Here is an 18,286-nt window from a genome sequence, read left to right on the forward strand (position 1 = left end):
CTTATCTGGACAAATGAGATTAAATAAAACAAACATATGAGTGGAAGGGCAAATTAGCACTAATGGACCTAGTTTTATGTTACTGATTGTAAAATTATGACAGTGTTTTAAGAGCACTTGTATTAAACATTATCAACTTTCCGTAAATTTGGCTTATACCTTCTGAAGAGAGAACTAAGTAGCCATTTCTAACATGATGTTTTTAAACAACAGCAAAAAATCAAGGCAGAGTTATTTGTTTGGTGCAGGCTTTTGGGCAAAATTTTAACAAATTAGGCTTTGACATTTTGGTAAATGTTAAAATATCTCATGGCATTTTAATAGGATTGGGATTTTTCTTGCCCTTACTTTACTGTCCAAAAGTTTGGGGACTTGGCAGAAAAGCTTGGGAAAACTGAAATTTCACTTCTCCCAATGTGGTATTGCTCATCTTAACTTAAAATAAACAATAACTAAAGAAGAATTTATGCTGGGCACAGTGGCTCATGCCTGTAATCCCAGCATTTTGGGAGTCCGAGACGGGGGAATTGCTTCAGCCCAGGAGTTCGAGACTAGCCTGCACAAGATGAGGAGACCACATTTCTACAAAAAATTTTTTAAATTAGCAAGACATGGTGGCACATGCCTATAGTCCAGCTACTTGGAAGGCTGAGGAGGGAGAATCACTTGAGCCCAGTAGATTGAGGTTGTTGTGAGCCATGATCTCACCACTGCAGCCCAGCTTGGGTGACAGAAGCAGACCATGTCTCAAAAAAAAAAAAAAAAAAAAAAAAGAAAAAGTAAAAGAAAAAAGAATTTTGAAGATAAACTATGGCTACAATGCTTTTTCCATATAAACAATGCCCAATTTCCAAAAAAAGTTGCCAAGACAAGCATAGCATTTATTTAGTTAGTTAAAAAGTACATGAGATGCAGAGTAACCTCCAATATTACATGTTAAGTATTGCTTCAAAACACTTGGATGCAGGAACTGCTTTGATGAGAAAAGAGAAAGGCTATTTGGTTGTGGCCTTTCACAATAGGAGAAAAAGGTTCTTGTCTCCTATGTTAAAGAAGATCTTTTTCTCCTACATTAAAATAGCATTATGCGATATCTTTTTAAAATTTAATTTAATTTAACATTTTTAAATTTAATTTTTAATTTTTTTGTAGAGCCAGAGTCTCACTGAGTTGCTCAGGCTGGTCTCAAACTCCTGGGCTCAAGCCATCTTCCTGCCTTGGCCTCCCAAAATTCTGGGATTACAGGTGTGAGCTACCATACCTGGCCAGGTATATCTAATGTAAGTCTCCTGATCTGAAAAGGAGATTTTTTTTTTCTCCAAAAAGACAAATGTGGCCTGGTTTTTTTTGCCTTTCTTTTCTTTGCTTTGTTCTGATTGAAACCTCTGGTTATAATGTTTGGAGAAGGAAATCTTAGAATATTTTATTGGAGTTGAGAGAGTGATTCTGCTGCAATCCGTTTCTTTGGGTGTGGTGGACAGCTATCTGTGTAACTGGCAGGTTTGCTGAATGTTTTGATTTGATAAGGCTGAAACCTGCTGCCATATCTTTTCAAATTCCCCTGCACTCATGCCTTCTGTCTACAGAAGAGCTGCTTATACTCGGTTTGGATAATCCACTAATCTTGTTTTACTTGACTTTGTAGGGTTAGGGTTTTATGTATACCCTGGGGCTTTTCCTCCTATATTTCATCAACATTTACTAACCATTTTCCTAATGTCTTCTGTGTCCTGACAAATTAATCCAGGCTATAATGCTATGTAGATGGTAGTCACTTAATATGTTGACTGTTCTTTTAGCATATACACTGAATGTATTGCCTATTCCATTAGGAATTTTAAGGAATTTCCAGTATGTGAATGTGTTAATCTAAGAAAATATTCTTTACTAATTAGCGTTTTGGTTGTAGGCTGGTAGGGGAAGATACATTTTAGACCCCTAAGCACAAATTAGTACATTCTTTAATTTTTATTGCAGGACCTTAACTTGAATATTTGTATAATGACCAAAGTATATGGGCCTCTCTTTTAGTGGCAACATGAAAGAGTTGTATACTAGACTGTGATTGGATATTTAAAAAAAGCTTAGTTGTCAACATTTTTTTATGAATAGTTGCTTGAAGGAAATATAATTAATTTATTCCTTTAGATATACCATATTATTCTGAAATAAAACCCAAGTATCAGAGATTTAACTACATGAGTCATATTACTTTGAAAGTTTATATAACTTTGCTTTGCTGCATTCATCAGAGGCTTTTGCACTTAAAGCTACTACCTGAAGGCTGTATTAATCTACCCCACTCATTCCATTCACAGAATTGAATGATTGTAGGAGTTATAGAACCCAACATCCCACTTGATACAGTTTTTCCTTCATACTCTCCAGACTGAAAGGATGCAAACAGGATTGTTTGAAAATCTTCAGGCCTAGCTCCAGTCTAAAGCCTGATTGGCATATACCTTACCAGATTATAGATGTTGTTTCAAAGAACAGACTAGTGCAGTATCTCTCAAAAGAACAGCATCCAGGACTGGGGGAAGTAGCATAATAGCAACTAAAAAATACTTGGGATTGGCCAGGCACGGTGGCTCACGCCTGTAAACCCAGCACTTTGGGAGGCCGAGGCTGGTGGATCACAAGGTCAGGAGTTTGGAACCATCCTGGCCAACATGGTGAAACCCTGTCTCTTCTAAAAAAAAAAAAAAAAAAATAGCCAGACGTGCGGAGATTGCACCACTGCACTCCAGCCTGGGCGACAGAGGGAGACTCTGTCTCAAAAAACAAAAACAAAAACAAAAACAAAAACACTTGGAATTTAAATAAGCAATATGGAGTATTTTTTAAAGCATTCAAGGGGATCAGAGTCTCCAAGCTTTGTAACCTAAGAGACAGCTTGTACTTTGCTAGGTATAATCCCTGTCATGGTGAGAATTTTATCCGGACATTTCATTATCAAAGATCTTGAAATGGTAATAGTATGGAGATACTAGATAAATGTAATGTGACTTAAAATATCATTGTAATAATAATTTTTAAAATACCCATACTCTTCCATTTAGGGGTAAATGACACTTAGAATAGTATTCTCATTCTTATCCCTCAAGAAGAATTAATATTCTTTTGAGTCCTGTAATCAGTCATACCTAGTTTTGATTTGCAATTAGGAAATGTCAATTGATGTGTTTTTATTGTTGCCACTGGAGACATATATCTATAGTAGAGAAAATTATAGGAATTTAAAGCTTAACACATTTTGATAAATGATCAGCATATAACAAAGAGTGTTTGCATTTGATTAGTTTCTTAGGAGTTGGACAGAAACAGTCTTGAGCTGTCTCTCTTGTTGTTCAAGAATATAAAAAACCAGTAGCACAAATGAAGTATCATTATTAATGGGATCTTATTTAAAGAATGATATGTCATTACTATCTCTATTTAAAAATGGCTTGGCCTGAAAGCCAAAGCCATTATGATTACATTAATGTTTTTAAAAAAGCAATATTGCCATTAATAGGTAGGACTTATTTCTATATTGCAAAGACAGATTAATACTAGACATATCAAAATAGTTAATTACACTGAGAGGTCAGGATGAAAATATGGACATTCCAATGAATGAATTGTCATAAAGGCAAGGTTCAGCATTCATTCTTGATTGAAAAAAATATTCTTAGTAAAAAGACAAGAAGTTTTAAAAGTTTGACATAACACATCTGAACTCAACTACCATTAATATTCTTAATGCTAAAATATTTCAGGCATCCCTAGTAAAATAATTGTTTTTAAACTACTAACCTATACAGTAAGAAAAAAAACACATTGGTTGCAAACAATGCAGCTGTCAACTTGGAAAATCCAAGAGATTAAACTGAAAAAATATAAAGGTAGCAAGAATTCAGAATGGTGGTCCATTAATATAAAAAATCAATATCTTTTCTATATTAAAAACAAATCTGTCAGATAACAGTATTGGAAAGAGTCCATTAATAATAGGAACTAAAAAGTTAACTAGAAATATACTTTGGGGTAAGAAAGGCCATTTTACCCATGATGCTGAATTAGAAACCATAAAGAAAAAGATCAAGTCAGATTTCTGAACTTTTAAAAAAATTCTTAACCCAATAAATGAAATTGTCAGGCAAAAAACAAACTGGAAAATTACTAAATATATATGTGTTAAAATTAACATATAAAGAGTTATTGTAGATCAATAAGAAAATGGGTAAAGGTCATGAACAGGTATTTTGTTTAAAAAATTTAAATAGCCAACAAACACCAAATGTCACATTTTACTGGTTGTGAAAAAATCTGATTAAGATGCTAATCCCATTTTACCTATAAAATCAGAATATATTGAAAACAACCTCTGTGATGGTGGAATTGATGTGACCTGGTACTCATATGAGATGCAGGTGGAAGTGGAAATCAGTGTTATTTTCTGTAGAGCATTGTGTACCTATATTTGAAAAACCTTAAAAACATGCATCTTGGGCTGGGTGAGGTGGCTAAGGCCTGTAATCGCAGCACTTTGGGAGGCCGAAGTGGGTGGATCACCTGAGGTCAGGAGTTTGAGACCAGCATGGGCAACATGGTGAAACCCCGTCTCTACTAAAAATACAAAAATTAGCTGGGCGTAATGGCACATGCCTGTAATCCCAGCTGCTTGGGAGGCTGAGGCAGGAGAATCGCTTGAACCCGGGAGGCAAAGGTTGCAGTGAGCAGAAGCCCTAGGGACAAGAGTAGGACTCTGTCTCAAAACAAACAAACAACCCATCTTGTTTTGCCTAACAGTTCCACAATTGGGAATTTTGCCAAAGTAAATAAATTATGTATTAAAAGAGATGTGAATTAGGATATTCATCGTAGTGTTATATGTATAAAGGAAATTTGGAAACAACCTGTATTTCCAAAGAAAGGTAGGTAAAGAAGTTGTGATACCACTATATATATATATATAGTAAAAGGGCATTTACTGTCATCAGAATACACTTGAACAAGGAAAAAATAACAAAAAGTGTATTCTTTTTGTTGTACTTTGTTGTAGTCTGAATTTTTCACTATTAAAACTCTTTGTTTTTGTAAGAAGAACAAGATATTTCTAAAGTGGAAATAAAGTGATGTGAAGCCTGATCTTGTAGAAATGTTTTCCTAAGATGCTTCTGCCATGTCTGATTATGCTTATGTGGTTAAAATCCTGGCTCTACTCACTAGCTTTGTGACTTGGGCAACTTCTCTGTCCCTTGTTGTCCATCGGGAATACGTAGTAGAATTGTGCCTACTTCAAAGAGTTGCTGTGAGGATTAAAGGAATTTATATGTGTACTTAGAGTAGTCTTTACATATAGCAAGGGCTCAGTACATTTTATGGTGAGTAAAGTAAGATGACTTTTTGGCGTGAACCATGGGAAAAATTCTACTCAGCTTTTGGTGTCAGAAAAAGCTACGCATCTCCTGAAAAATATGTTTTAGTTAATCTAAAAATATAGTAAGCTTTAAAGCTTATTATGCTTCCTTCTTGCTTTAGCTGCTAATTCATAAATTTGGAGCCAAATTCATGGTTACCTTTACCAGTTATACAGGACCAGATCCATTTTCTCTGTGCTCATTTAACTCATTACTTTATTGTTTTATCACCAAAATTTCCCTTTATATTAGGATTGCTGGATCAAATATATGACACTCAGTTAAATTTTAATTTCAGATAAACAACGATTTTTTAAAAATAGTATTTTTCAACTATTGCATAGAACATACTAACATTAAAAAATTATTTGCTGTTTATCTCAAATTAAAATTTAAATATAGTCCTGTATTTTATATGTTAAATCTGGCACTCTTATCTTATCCATTAGGTTCATTTATTATTTAGTTGCTTCAGATCCTTTGTGGGATGATATTGGGAAATGAATGAATGAATATATTAATGAAAAAAATGAATTAAAAATATGCCTTGGGTAGAAGAAAACTTTGGAGATATTTTCTCAATCTCTGAGGGAAAGACTTCAGAATTTCTCCTCTGTAATGACCTATTAATAGAATTATAATCTATAATTTGTAGAATCATCTTTTAAAGTAATACCAAACATTCATTGTTTTTCACCCTCCATTTCTGCCCCTCTCCCTTTCTCCCTCCTTCTTTCCTTTCTCTTTCTTTCCTTTCTTTTTCTAAAAGTTTTTTAATGTTAAAATTTTTATTATTAATTATTATGGATATATAATAATTATACTCTTTCTTTTTTTCTTCTTCGTTTTCTTGTCTTCCATTTATCTTCCTTTCTCTCTTTTGCTTGTAGCTCTTCTTTCATTGATACCCCAATGGAAATGAACAATTTGGAAGAGTTTTATATTCACTTGTGTTAGGAAAAAGAAGAACTATGAGAAAAGATGCAAGGATTAGGGGTTATTCAACCCAATGAAGGGAAGTCTGAGTACTGCAGTCTTTTAATATTAGTACAAAGTGGTTTTTCAAATTCTCTTGGATCACCAGTAGAAAGGTCCTATATATTTGTCCTTTGTAGGCAATATAAGGCAACAGTAGGAGTTTATGTGAACTTTATGTGATAAATATGGGAGGAACACTGGCAAGGACATTGGGATTGATGATAATGCTAATTTCAGGTAAAATTATGAAATTTATCCATTTGGGAAATTCAGTATGCAATTTATGTCCATAGGGAAGAGTCACAAAGTACATTCTGAAGCTCTCTCCCAAATATTTCAAATCATTCTCTCCATTTACAGCATCTTCTAAAAAGTCTTTTCCTCATCAGTTTGTATTTTAGAGTGAAATGCACGATGCTCTAGGGAATTAATTACTTCCTGACAATACTAATCCATGTTAGCTTATTTGCCTGTCCTAAATGATTACATATACTTTATTTTCAGCCTTCTCAAAAATGTCCCCGTTCTCTCTGTTTCTAGGTGGCTGCTACATCCCATGTAAAAAGCAGAAAATAAAATGAAGATTTTTCAGTGCAAGATGCGGTACTGGTTGCTTCCACCTTTTTTGGCAATTGTTTATTTCTGCACCATCGTCCAAGGTCAAGGTAATTGAAAACTTGGAGAATCAGTAGGGTCTGGGACTCTAGCCTTCTTGTTTCTGATTATCATTCTTATTTTATTTATCCTAACAATATATTGGCTTTTACTGAGTTTTACCAACTGTTTGCACTGTAGGAATATACACATCTTTGATGAGGATTACAACCTCACCAGCGACTGAGCATAGTGATTTTGTGGCAATTGGTTAAACAGGTCATTCTTTTTTTTTTTTTGAAAGAGTCTTGCTCTGTCGCCCAGATGCGATCTCGGCTCACTGCAACCTCTTCCTCTCAGATTCAAGCGATTTTCCTATCTCAGCCTCCCAAGTAGCTGGGACTAGAGGTTGCACCACCATGCCTGGATAATTTTTGTAGTTTTAGTAGAGACAGGGTTTCACCATATTGGCCAAGCTGCTCTTGAACTCCTGATCTCGTGACCTGCCTGCCTCGGCCTCCCAAAGTGCTGGGATTATAGGTGCAAGTCACCATGCCCGGCCTATTCTTAAAGTGCTTCTGAAAAGCCTGTGCAAGTTTAACCAGTGAAAGTCGCATTTTTATGTTATAATATCAGTTATATTAATAACGCTATATTAATTAAATTGCTTTATGAATAGAGCCCTATTTTTACAGCTCTGTTAATAAAGAACTGTAATGTGAGTGTGTATGTATCCTAATCATGTCTTGTCTCTTATATAGTGTACAGGAGATTTCTATCACTTCATACCTGGTCCTTGATTTTGCTCCCTTTCTTAAAAACTGAGCACATAGTCTGAATGTTATAAGGGCCTGATAGAGCCTGCCAATATGCCATTTCAGGCATTCCTAATGATTTCTAGCTTTGTTTTAATTAAACTTAATGTGTGAAATCTACTCTTTGCATTCCTGGGATGGGAACTTTTATTTTATTTATTTATTTTGAGACAGTCTCACTTTGTTGCCCAGGCTGGAATGCAGAGGTGCAATCTCGGCTCACTGCAAGCTTCACCTCCCGGGTTCAGGCCATTCTCCTGCCTCAGCCTCCCGAGTAGCTGGGACTACAGGCGCCTGCCACCACGCCCGGCTAATTTTTTTGTATTTTTAGTAGAGATGGGGTTTCACTGTGTTAGTCAGGATGGTCTGGATCTCCTGACCTCGTGATCCACCCGCCTGGGCCTCCCGAAGTGCTGGGATTACAGGCGTGAGCCACTGCACCCGGCGGGAACTTTTATTTTTGATTTCTATTCATTTTTATAAAGTAAGTCTAGGGCTGAAAAACTACTACCTGTGGGCCAAATCTGGTCCACTGCCTATTTTTATAAATAAAGTTTTATTGGAGGACATCATGCACCTTTGTTTACATATTGTCTGTGGCTACTTTCATGCCACAGTGATAAAATTAAATAGTCATGACAGAGACTGTGTGTCCCGCAAAGCCAAAAATATTTATCTGAAAAAAAATGTGCTAACTTCTGAAGTAAATATGCACAACTGTGCAAAGTGATATTATTAGACAAACACGGGAATCTACAGAGACTGAAGTGTTGGTGATGAAATGTTATCAGCTGAGCAAGGAAGTGTAAGTGTGATAAAGTGATTTTAGGAATGCTAATGTCTGATGTTTGGCATTGAGGGTTGTAGAAAAGATCAATGCATGAACCACCACACACTGTTTCCTTAAAGGGAGGCATACCTGTTTGGAAAGGAATGGAACTTGACTTTTTGCATCCACACATTTGCTGTTATACACCTGGGGTTAAGGAACTGTATTTCCAACTACTTCATTGAACACACAGCAGGCAGTTTGGTAGACACATTCTGCTTACGTTATTTATGTTGATGAAAGAATGATTTCAGCTGTGGCAATTAGGAAATTCTAGATCACTGATCTTGATCTTCTAAACTCCAGGATACAAGACATAGATCCTTAGAAACAGAGGGCAGGCAAGTTGCTAAGCCCTCCAGAGTTTCTGTCTCAGTCTAGCATAATTCAGAAGTGGTCATTCATGGAATAACTGATCACATAATCACATATAGCTCTTACGGGATGATTTCAAGGATGCTGTCTACCAGATGAACATTGTTAGCCAAATTCTGGGTTTCTTTCTTTTTTTTTTTTTTTTTGAGACAGAGTTTTGCTCTTGTTGCCCAGGCTGGAGTGAAATGGCAAATGGCACAGTCTCGGCTCACTGCAACCTCCGCTTCCTGCGTTCAAGCGATTCTCCTGCCCCAGCCTCCCAAGTAGCTGGCATTACAGGCATGCGCCACGAAGCCCAGCTAATTCTGTATTTTCAGTAGAGAGGGGATTTCACCATGTTGGTCAGGCTGGTCTCGAACTCCTGACCTCAAGTGATCCACGCTGCTTGGCCTCCCAAAGTGCTAGGATTATAGACATGAACCACCGTGCCCAGCCACCAAATTCTGTTTTAAGTGAACACTTATGGGGCACATTCTGTGTGTCAAGTTCAAGATACAAAGCTAAATAAGACTTATTTATTTATTTATTTTTTGCCTTCAACCAGGTTACCGTCTACTAGGGAGACAGGGCTGTAAGCAAATAAATTGCAATATAAGTTATGTTGGGGGTGAAGTGGGGCAAAGACAAAGATGGAAAGATAGATTGAAGCCAGATTATGGAAGATTTTAAACAACTCTGTTTTTGAGAAAAACACTCTGATAGCAATATCGATGATTCTCATATTTGTGACTCATGGGGGCTTGAGGGTTAGGAACAAACAAGGTATGAGAAATCGTTAAAATATATTAAATTGTCCATGAAATAGGTGTTGAAGGCTGGAAGTAGGCAATGTGAGTAGAGAGAATGCATCTAAGAATCCTTTAAGGAGTACAAGAGATAAAAGTTGTCTGCTGATTAAAAGTGGAGACAGACAAATGACAGGGAAATATTGAAGATGAATCAAGTTTCTTGATGGAGACCTGAGCAGATGGGGCCTTTCATCTTGACCCCTGTGTCATTACTGCTTCTATATCTTTGCATTGTAGTTGTTTATCTACCTCAACTCATAAAAGCTAATCGTTCTCCCTTTAGTGTCTGTATCTCTAGTACAGAGCAATGTTTCAGTCATAGTAGACATCTGTTGAAGAGTTTAAACAAGTAGAAGACAATGAGTTCAATTTTAGACAAACATATGGTGTCTCACGGTGTCTGTGGGACATTCAGGTGGAGGTGTCTGGTAGGCAGTTGGTGGTCTGGAGTTTAGGGAAAAAAGATCAAGGCAGGAGATTACATTTGAATTGTATTTTATTTGGGAATTCACTTATAGGGATTTTTGAAGCCTTAGAAGTACAATTGGGGGGGGGATATCAAAGTGGAAAGAAGTGAGGATGAAGTCAGCCAAACATCAATAGAGTTCAATAGAAGAAAAATTACTGATTTAAAGTGTCAAAAAAAAAAAAAAATCCAACATCAATTATAAGGAGAGTCAGGGGAATGTAGTGGATGGTAAGTGAAGGCTGGAGAAATTTTCAAGAAGGAAGATGGTGGCTGCACCCTGGAGGAAACCTCAATAAGAAAAGCTTTAGAGGTCTTTGGTTTTGGTGATTAGGAAAATATGTGATACCTTTGAGAAACCTCATCTTATTCCCACCATGATGCCTCTTATTTACATGACTGATTTTGAGCAAGGAATAAAGAATATGAATTGCTTTACTGGATTGATTTTCTGCTTTTAAAGCAAATTTAGTAGTGAGTTTCTGTGGGTTGGCCAAATTTGTCATTAATTTGCAAAGCCATATAGACATTTTTAGAGAGAAAAAAAAAAAGTCTGGTGGCTCATGTCTATAATCCCAGCACTTTGGGAGGCTGAGGCAGGTGGATCATGAGGTCAGGAGTTTGAGACCAGTCTGGCCAATAGGGTGAAACCCTGTCTCTACTAAAAATACAAAAAATTAGCCGGGCATGGTGGTGCGTGCCTGTAGTCCCAGCTGCTCAGGAGGCTGAGGCATGAGAATGGCTTGAACCCGGGAGGTGAAGGGTGCAGTGAACTGAGATTGCGCCACTGCACTCCAGCCTGGGCAACAGAGCGAGACTCCATCTAAAAAAAAAAAAAAAGAAAAAGAAAAAGAAAAAGAGAAACAAAGTCAGTGTGGCAGGTAGAATAATGTGCCTGCAAAGATGTTGACATATGAATTTTCAGAACTTGTGAATATGTTATATGGCAAGGGGAAATTAAGATGTCAGATTGAATTAAATTTGTTAATCAGTTGACCTTAAAATAGGGAGGTTAGCCTGGCTTATCTGGGTGGGCCCAATGTAACTGCAAAAAGCTTTAAATATGGAAGAGGGAGACAGGGCAACCAGTGTCAGCGGCCAGGTGAGAAAAACTTGACTGGGTACTACTGGCTTTGAAGATGGAAAGAGGCCACAAGTCAAGGAATGTGGGAAGCCTCTAGAAGCTAGAAAAGGCAAGACAATGATTGAGTGATTCTCCCCCACAGAAAGAAATTCAGCCTTTCCAACACCATCCTTTTAGCCCGGTGAGATTGATTTCAAACTTCTGACCCCTAGAACTGTAAGATAATACATGTCTGTTGTTTTAAGCCACTAAGGTTTTGAAATTTATTACAGTAACAATAAACAACGAATACAGCTAGTATTAAAAGACATACAGGATGGCTCATGTCTGTAATCCCGGCACTTTGGGAGGCCGAGGCGGGCGGATCACGAGGAGATGGAGACCATCCTGGCTAACACGGTGAAACCCCGTCTCTACTAGAAATACAAAAACAAATTAGCCAGGTGTAGTGGCAGGCGCCTGTGGTCCCAGCTACTCGGGAGGCTGAGGCAGGAGAATGGGGTGAACCCAGGAGGCGGAGCTTGCAGTGAGCCGAGATCATGCCACTGTACTCCAGCCTGGGCTACAGAGCGAGACTCAGTCTCAAAAAAAAAAAAAAAAAAAAAAAAAAATACAGGAAATTAATTCTCGGCCGGGCGCGGTGGCTCACGCCTGTAATCCCAGCACTTTGGGAGGCCGAGGCGGGCGGATCACAAGGTCAGGAGATCGAGACCACGGTGAAACCCCGTCTCTACTAAAAATACAAAAAATTAGCCGGGCGCGGTTGTGGGCGCCTGTAGTCCCAGCTACTCGGGAGGCTGAGGCAGGAGAATGGCGTGAACCCGGGAGGCGGAGCTTGCAGTGAGCCGAGATCGCGCCACTGCACTCCAGCCTGGGCGACAGAGCGAGACTCCGTCTCAAAAAAAAAAAAAAAAAAAACAACAACAACAAAAAAAAGGAAATTAATTCTCGCTCCTTAAATTGCTTATCCATTTAGTCTCTCCATGGAATATTTTATAGAAAATGTTCCCTCTCCAGGACCTGTGAACCTACATTGGCTCAAATAACTGTTTTGTTTTGTTTTCTTTGTTTTGTTTTTGAGACAGAGTCTCGCTCTGTCTCGCAGGCTGGAGTGCAGTGGCCTGATCTCAGCTCATTGCAACCTCTGCCTCCCGGGTTCAAGTGATTCTCCTGCCACCACCACGCCCGGCTAATTTTTGTATTTTTAGTAGCGATGGGGTTTTACCATATTGGCCAGGCTGGTCTCGAACTCCTAACCTTGTGCTCTGCCCGCCTTGGCCTCCCAAAGTGCTGGGATTGCAGGTGTGAGCCACCACGCCTGGCCTCAAATAACTGTTTATACCTGGATTATTCCAGCATCTTCTTTTCAAGACAAGTTGTTAAATGAACTAGAGTACAGAAAAAGTAATATGATGGCTGTAGGAGAAAAATGTGTACAGCAATAACAGAGTGATGGGATCCATACTTTCTTAGAGTTTCACAGTAAATATGTACCTGGTTCTAGCGATGTTTGTTTTGGACAGTTACAGGAAGGAGCCACTGAAGGTAAAATAACTGTCATTTAAAAACCTCAACACATGGAAAATTGGAGACTTTGCATAGGGGCTAGCTTTAACTTTATAAAGACCTCTGTGTTCACACGTTGACACATATTTCTTGCTGTTGTTAGTAGCCAAACACATTTAAAAAGTTGAGAATGTTTTCCTTACTGCTGTTTTCAGCATCTTTATAATGGATTATGAAATTACAACATTTGAGGTTCTAAACCACATTAAAAAAATATCCCCGTAGCATATCCTACAGTAAAAGTCTCTCAAAATTTTATTGCTCTGATTTATAAAACATTTAGGCAGCACATTTAAATGAAAAAATGACTAACAGAAAAAGCTAAAGTTTTTGTATTTTATTTTATTTTTTTGAGCCAGAGTCTTGCTATGTTGCCCAGGCTGGAGTGCAGTGGTGCGATCATGGCCTCCACGTCCTGGGCTCAAGTGATCTTCCTACCTCAGCCTCCTGAGTAGTTGGGACCATAGGTGCATGCAACCACGCTCAACTGATTTTTGTATTTATTTTTTAGAGATGGGGTTTTGCCATGTTGCCCAGGCTGGTTTCAAACTCCTGGGCTCAATGAATCTGTCTGCCCTGGCCTCCCAAAGTGCTGGGTTACAGACGTGAGCCACTGCACCCCGCCAATAATCTAAAAACAATTTTTTTTTAGATTACTTGGAAAAATAGCCAAATACTTCTCTGCTGTTTAAAAGTCTTTTAAAAATAAATATAATTGGTTGCCCTATCAACTTAGCACCCTAAAATATGTTTTAAAGAGGTAAAAACTCTCAGTGTGATTTCATGCTGCATTATCTTTATCAGCCAGACATTTTTGGTTGCAAATAAAATAAATTTTCTCTGGTCAACTAAGCAAAAATGTATTCACCAGTAGGTAATGCAGTAGCTCATATAATCAAAGTAAAAGTAAATAATCAAGCTTTGAAAAGGACAGGAATCTGGGAAACCCTCTGGGATACAGTCTGTAGAAACTAGTGACCATTTTCCTTAGGGCATGTCATTGGAATGACTGGAACTATTTTCCATCCTTGCATCACTGGAGTCAAGTTTCAGATTCTTGGGAGAGTCTGCTTGACCTGGTTTGAGTGATTTTCCCAGCCTTTAGCCAGGGGAGGATGGCTGGCCCTATGCAGTGGGGGGAGGCGGTGTTGTTCCTTGGAAGAAAACCAGGATGCTGTCATATAAGGAAGAGGAGATGCGATTAAGGGTAGGGAAGAATACAAGATGTCCATTTCAGTGCCCCTGTGTAAAAACTAGCGTTTTAATAAACAAATGTGAATATTTTATTAAAATAAGTATCTTTACGTAGAGGGTTACTTGACAAAACCGTAACCGTTCAAATTCAGATGAGAAGAAAGGAAAGAAAGAAGGAAGAAAGAAAAGGACAGCCAAAAGTCAACCCTTTAATAAATAGATTATGAAATAGAATTTCCTAAATGCTTGATAACAGTGAGACTTCAATGGCATGACATAAACATTTCTCTCCTGCCTATGAGCCTCTATGGGAATGATCGCAGTGGTATTCTTTGAGCTTAAAGAAAATCTTCCTTCACAAACGAAGCACAGCACAGCACAGCAGAACAAAAATGCCTCTACACTTTCAGTGACAAGCCTAACCCTGCAGTGGAGTGGAAGATAATGGGTAGCCACTCCTCAGTCTTCCCCCTCAGTCTCCCTTTGGGATGATGTTTATGTATTCACAGATCTTATATCAGACCTAATTTCATGTGCAATCTCATCCTTTACACTTCACCATGCAAAAGATGAGTCTGTTGGTTTCCTCTGGGCTCTTGGTGTGTGCTGGAAATCAAACTTTACACTTGATGTTTGTCTTTTTGAAAAGATTAGGATTTGAACTGACATAAATTTTGAGTCAAGTTCATGCAAGCATTTATAATTATTAATGGAAGTTAAGCATATGTTAAAAAAAGTACTTCCTTTGTGCTTGCAAACAGAAAAATCATGGGTCTGGTATAAAATGTACACAAAGGTTTGTTCCATGAGATAAGAGCAATTATTTGTCCACGGCACTTACAGCGTTTCTGTCAATCGTGCTGCCCTTGCTTTGGTTCCAGTCCCAGTGCCTTCTAAAAGGGGGAAAAAAGCTAACTTTGAAATCCACAGGTGTGACCTTAGGCCTCTTTCTTTGTTAACTAGCATTTCTTCTTTCCAATATTTTTTTACCCTAAAGGCAAAAACCTAAAGAAAATGTGAACGTTATGTTTAACCAAGATTTCCTTTTACTGACTGTGAGGGTATTTATGCTTCTATAGACAATAGATGTGGTCTGTTGATAAAAGGTAATAATGATATTGCTTTTGCCTAGCAGTTGTAATGGGACTGTAGACAGTTTAATCACTTGTAAATTAATAAAAGAGTTGAGTATTGATGGATTTGGTTGTTGCATTTGCTTCAATGGTTTTGCACTTCGTTTTCTTGAGCAATCGAATGGAAGCCGATGCCTCTCTTGGTTCTAGAACACCATCCAGATTATCTGAACATGGTCCACATTGCCCTCATTTTCTCCTGGAGATTTAGAAGCCTATCTATTGACTAAAAGATGTTGAGGGCTATAAACTCAGACAACATTTAAAGAATAGTAGCATGGATATTAAAATTAAGACTTTTTAACCTAGGAATCCTGAATGTTGTTTGCTGTTTTGAGATGTCAACACACCTGGAGTGCTAATGGAATCATTGACTCTCTTGGAATTTCCTAGATTGAAGCCTCCATCCTATTTGTGCTTTTCCACTTGATGGTTCCCAAGGCAGCTTTTTTTTCAGCAGCTCATTCATGCAAATACTTTGACAATGACATTTACTAGTCCACTGACTTGATTTGAGTCAGAAACTTGCATATATTTTGTAACGTTTTAAAATTCTTACTTTTAATTTTCTTCCATAAGTAATAAGAATCTATCTATTAATAAATTTTCTTCTCGAGTTGATGACTAAACAAAATAGTAACAGTTTTTCTGTTCATTCAAATGTTAGGTTCAGGCACCTTCCTCTTCCATTTGAAAAAAGTTATTCTTATGGCAAATTTATGTTTTCTCATTAGCCAGAGAAATGTAGACTATTTCTTCCATTCATGTCACGTTGAGAACAGGAAGCTAATGTTTTTATTCTGCATGGCTAGCATTCTCTACTTAGAGACAGTAAAGGACAAATAGAAAGAAAATCTATTCTTAAGATTGTGTCTTTCAGTGCTTACTGATTTCAGAAGATTTCATCTGATTTCGGTTTGTGGAGTAGTAAATTATTCATTCATCTAGCTCAATGAAGGGTGACTTCTTTTTTTTTTTTTTTTTTGAGATGGAGTCTCGCTGTCTCTCATCCAGGCTGGAGTGCAGTAGCCTGATCTTAGCTCCCTGCAGTCTCCACCACCCTGATTCAATTGATTCTCCTGTCTCAGCCTCCCGAGTAGCTGGGACTACAGGCGTGCGCCACCACACCTGGCTAATTTTGTATTTTTAGTAGAGATGGGGTTTCACCATTTTGGTCAGGCTGGTCTCAAACTCCTGACCTCAGGTGATCCACCTGTCTTGGCCTCCCAAAGTGCTGGGATTACAGGCATGAGCCACCATGCCTGGCCGAGGGTGACTTCTTAATATGAATCATCTTTCAAAGAAACAGTGCATTTCATCTGGGGTCAGTATGTGAACTTGGGCAAGTGCCTTAGTTGCACCTTGGTTCCTTTATCTATCAAATTGGAATAGCAATGTATGTTTTGAAGATTAAGTGAGCTTTTAAGCTGAATCATTACATGAAGTAGGGGAAAGGGAACAAATATTTATTGAACCCCTATTATAATGCATTATATTCATGATATCCATTATCCTATTTACAGTTGTCATCTCTCCTTTGCAAAAAGTATCGCCATCGGCTTTTCTAAAAATAAAGAAACTAAGGTTTTGGAAGAAACAATAACCTGCTCAGGGTTATTAGCTAAGTGGTAGAACTGGGAATGAAACTAACATCCATATCCCGTGTTCTGCCCCATGCCTATGTAGGAGAAAGTTTGTTTCTTTTCTCTACGCTCTGTTTTTTTTTGTTTGTTTTTTGTTTTTAAATGAGAAAGAGAGGCTGGGCTTAAAAGTGGATAAAAAAGGTTAACTTTTCCATTAAGTATTAAACTTTTCTTTTCTAACAAACTCATTTAGAGAGTATGTAATAAAAACCTTCTTACTTTTTTTGAAATACTGGAACATTTGTGTAGTGTTCCAGAAATGTGTTTTGAAGTTTGAATGACCTACACAAAAAGTAATATGGCTCTACTCATTTTTGTAAACTGTCAGAAAAGATAAAACATTCTGGGCTGATTCATGACCATGTGCTTTGTATCTTTCTGATAGATATAAATCAGCTATCCTTGAAAACTGGATCCAAGTTTATAAAACATAATTATCTTTTACTTGGTCCTGAATGCCTTTACAATCATTTTCTCCAATGTTTTTAAATGAATATCTTATTACCATAATATATCCATAATAGCACTCTCAAATTATCATATAATCAATCAAAAATATTGAATTACCAAAGTGAAAAACCTAAGGACATACAACAGGTCTCAGTAGAGTAGATTATAGAAGCTCACATGTTTCAAGGAGAAAAATTTATCCTTGTAACATAATGAAAGCATTTTACAAAATTGGCTTCAATTATTAAACTAGGCTAGAGTATTACATTCTAACAGTTGGTCTTAGTTCTTTGTCATAAGGTCACTACTGTTTGACAAATGGATATCCCTTGGGTAAGAAACAAATGCCCTTAGGTTTGTGTTATCTTGCAAACTGATCAGTTCATTAATGGGGTTTAAAAAATAATATATATTATGGCTAGGCACGGTGGCTCATGCATGTAATCCCAGCACTTTGGGAGGCCGAGGCGGGTGGATCATGAGGTCTGGAGTTCAAGACCAGCCTGGCCAAGATGGAAACCCCGTCTCTACTAAAAATACAAGAAAATTAGCTGGGCGTGGTGGCACGTGCCTGTAATCCCAGCTACTTGGGAGGCTGAGGCAGAGAATTGCTTGAACCCAAGAGACAGAGGTTGTAGTGAGCTGAGATCCTGCCGTTGCACTCCAGCCTGGGCAATAGAGCGAGACTCCGTCTCAAAAAACATATATATATATAAAATACATATTTTGAGGCTGATGTAGTCTTTTGTGTGTATTTTGGTTATACTACTTTGACTTTATGATTTAACAAATAGAAGCTTAAATGTTACAATGTTTACATCATTTTTGTTTTTCGTTTTCAGTGGCTCCACCCACAAGGTTACGATATAATGTAATATCTCATGACAGTATACAGATTTCATGGAAGGCTCCAAGAGGGAAATTTGGTGGTTACAAACTTCTTGTGACTCCAGCTTCAGGTAAAAA

The 18,286-nt window shown here is 37.7% G+C and overlaps 1 protein-coding gene across 4 annotated transcripts in view; it reads left to right on the forward strand.

Moving 5' to 3' along the window:
• COL14A1 (collagen type XIV alpha 1 chain) overlaps positions 1-18,286 on the forward strand; it is a 245,313-nt gene that overhangs the window by 15,851 nt on the left and 211,176 nt on the right. For all 4 annotated transcript variants that reach the window (XM_015145926.3, XM_015145924.3, XM_077943973.1 and 1 more), the window contains exons 2-3: positions 6,924-7,048; positions 18,163-18,279. In XM_015145926.3, the coding sequence (XP_015001412.3) occupies positions 6,961-7,048; positions 18,163-18,279 (205 nt within the window). In that variant the 5' untranslated portion in view covers positions 6,924-6,960. The remainder of the gene's footprint in view (positions 1-6,923; positions 7,049-18,162; positions 18,280-18,286) is intronic.

This window comes from Macaca mulatta, chromosome 8 (assembly GCF_049350105.2).
Source record: "Macaca mulatta isolate MMU2019108-1 chromosome 8, T2T-MMU8v2.0, whole genome shotgun sequence".
Taxonomy (NCBI): domain Eukaryota; kingdom Metazoa; phylum Chordata; class Mammalia; order Primates; family Cercopithecidae; genus Macaca; species Macaca mulatta.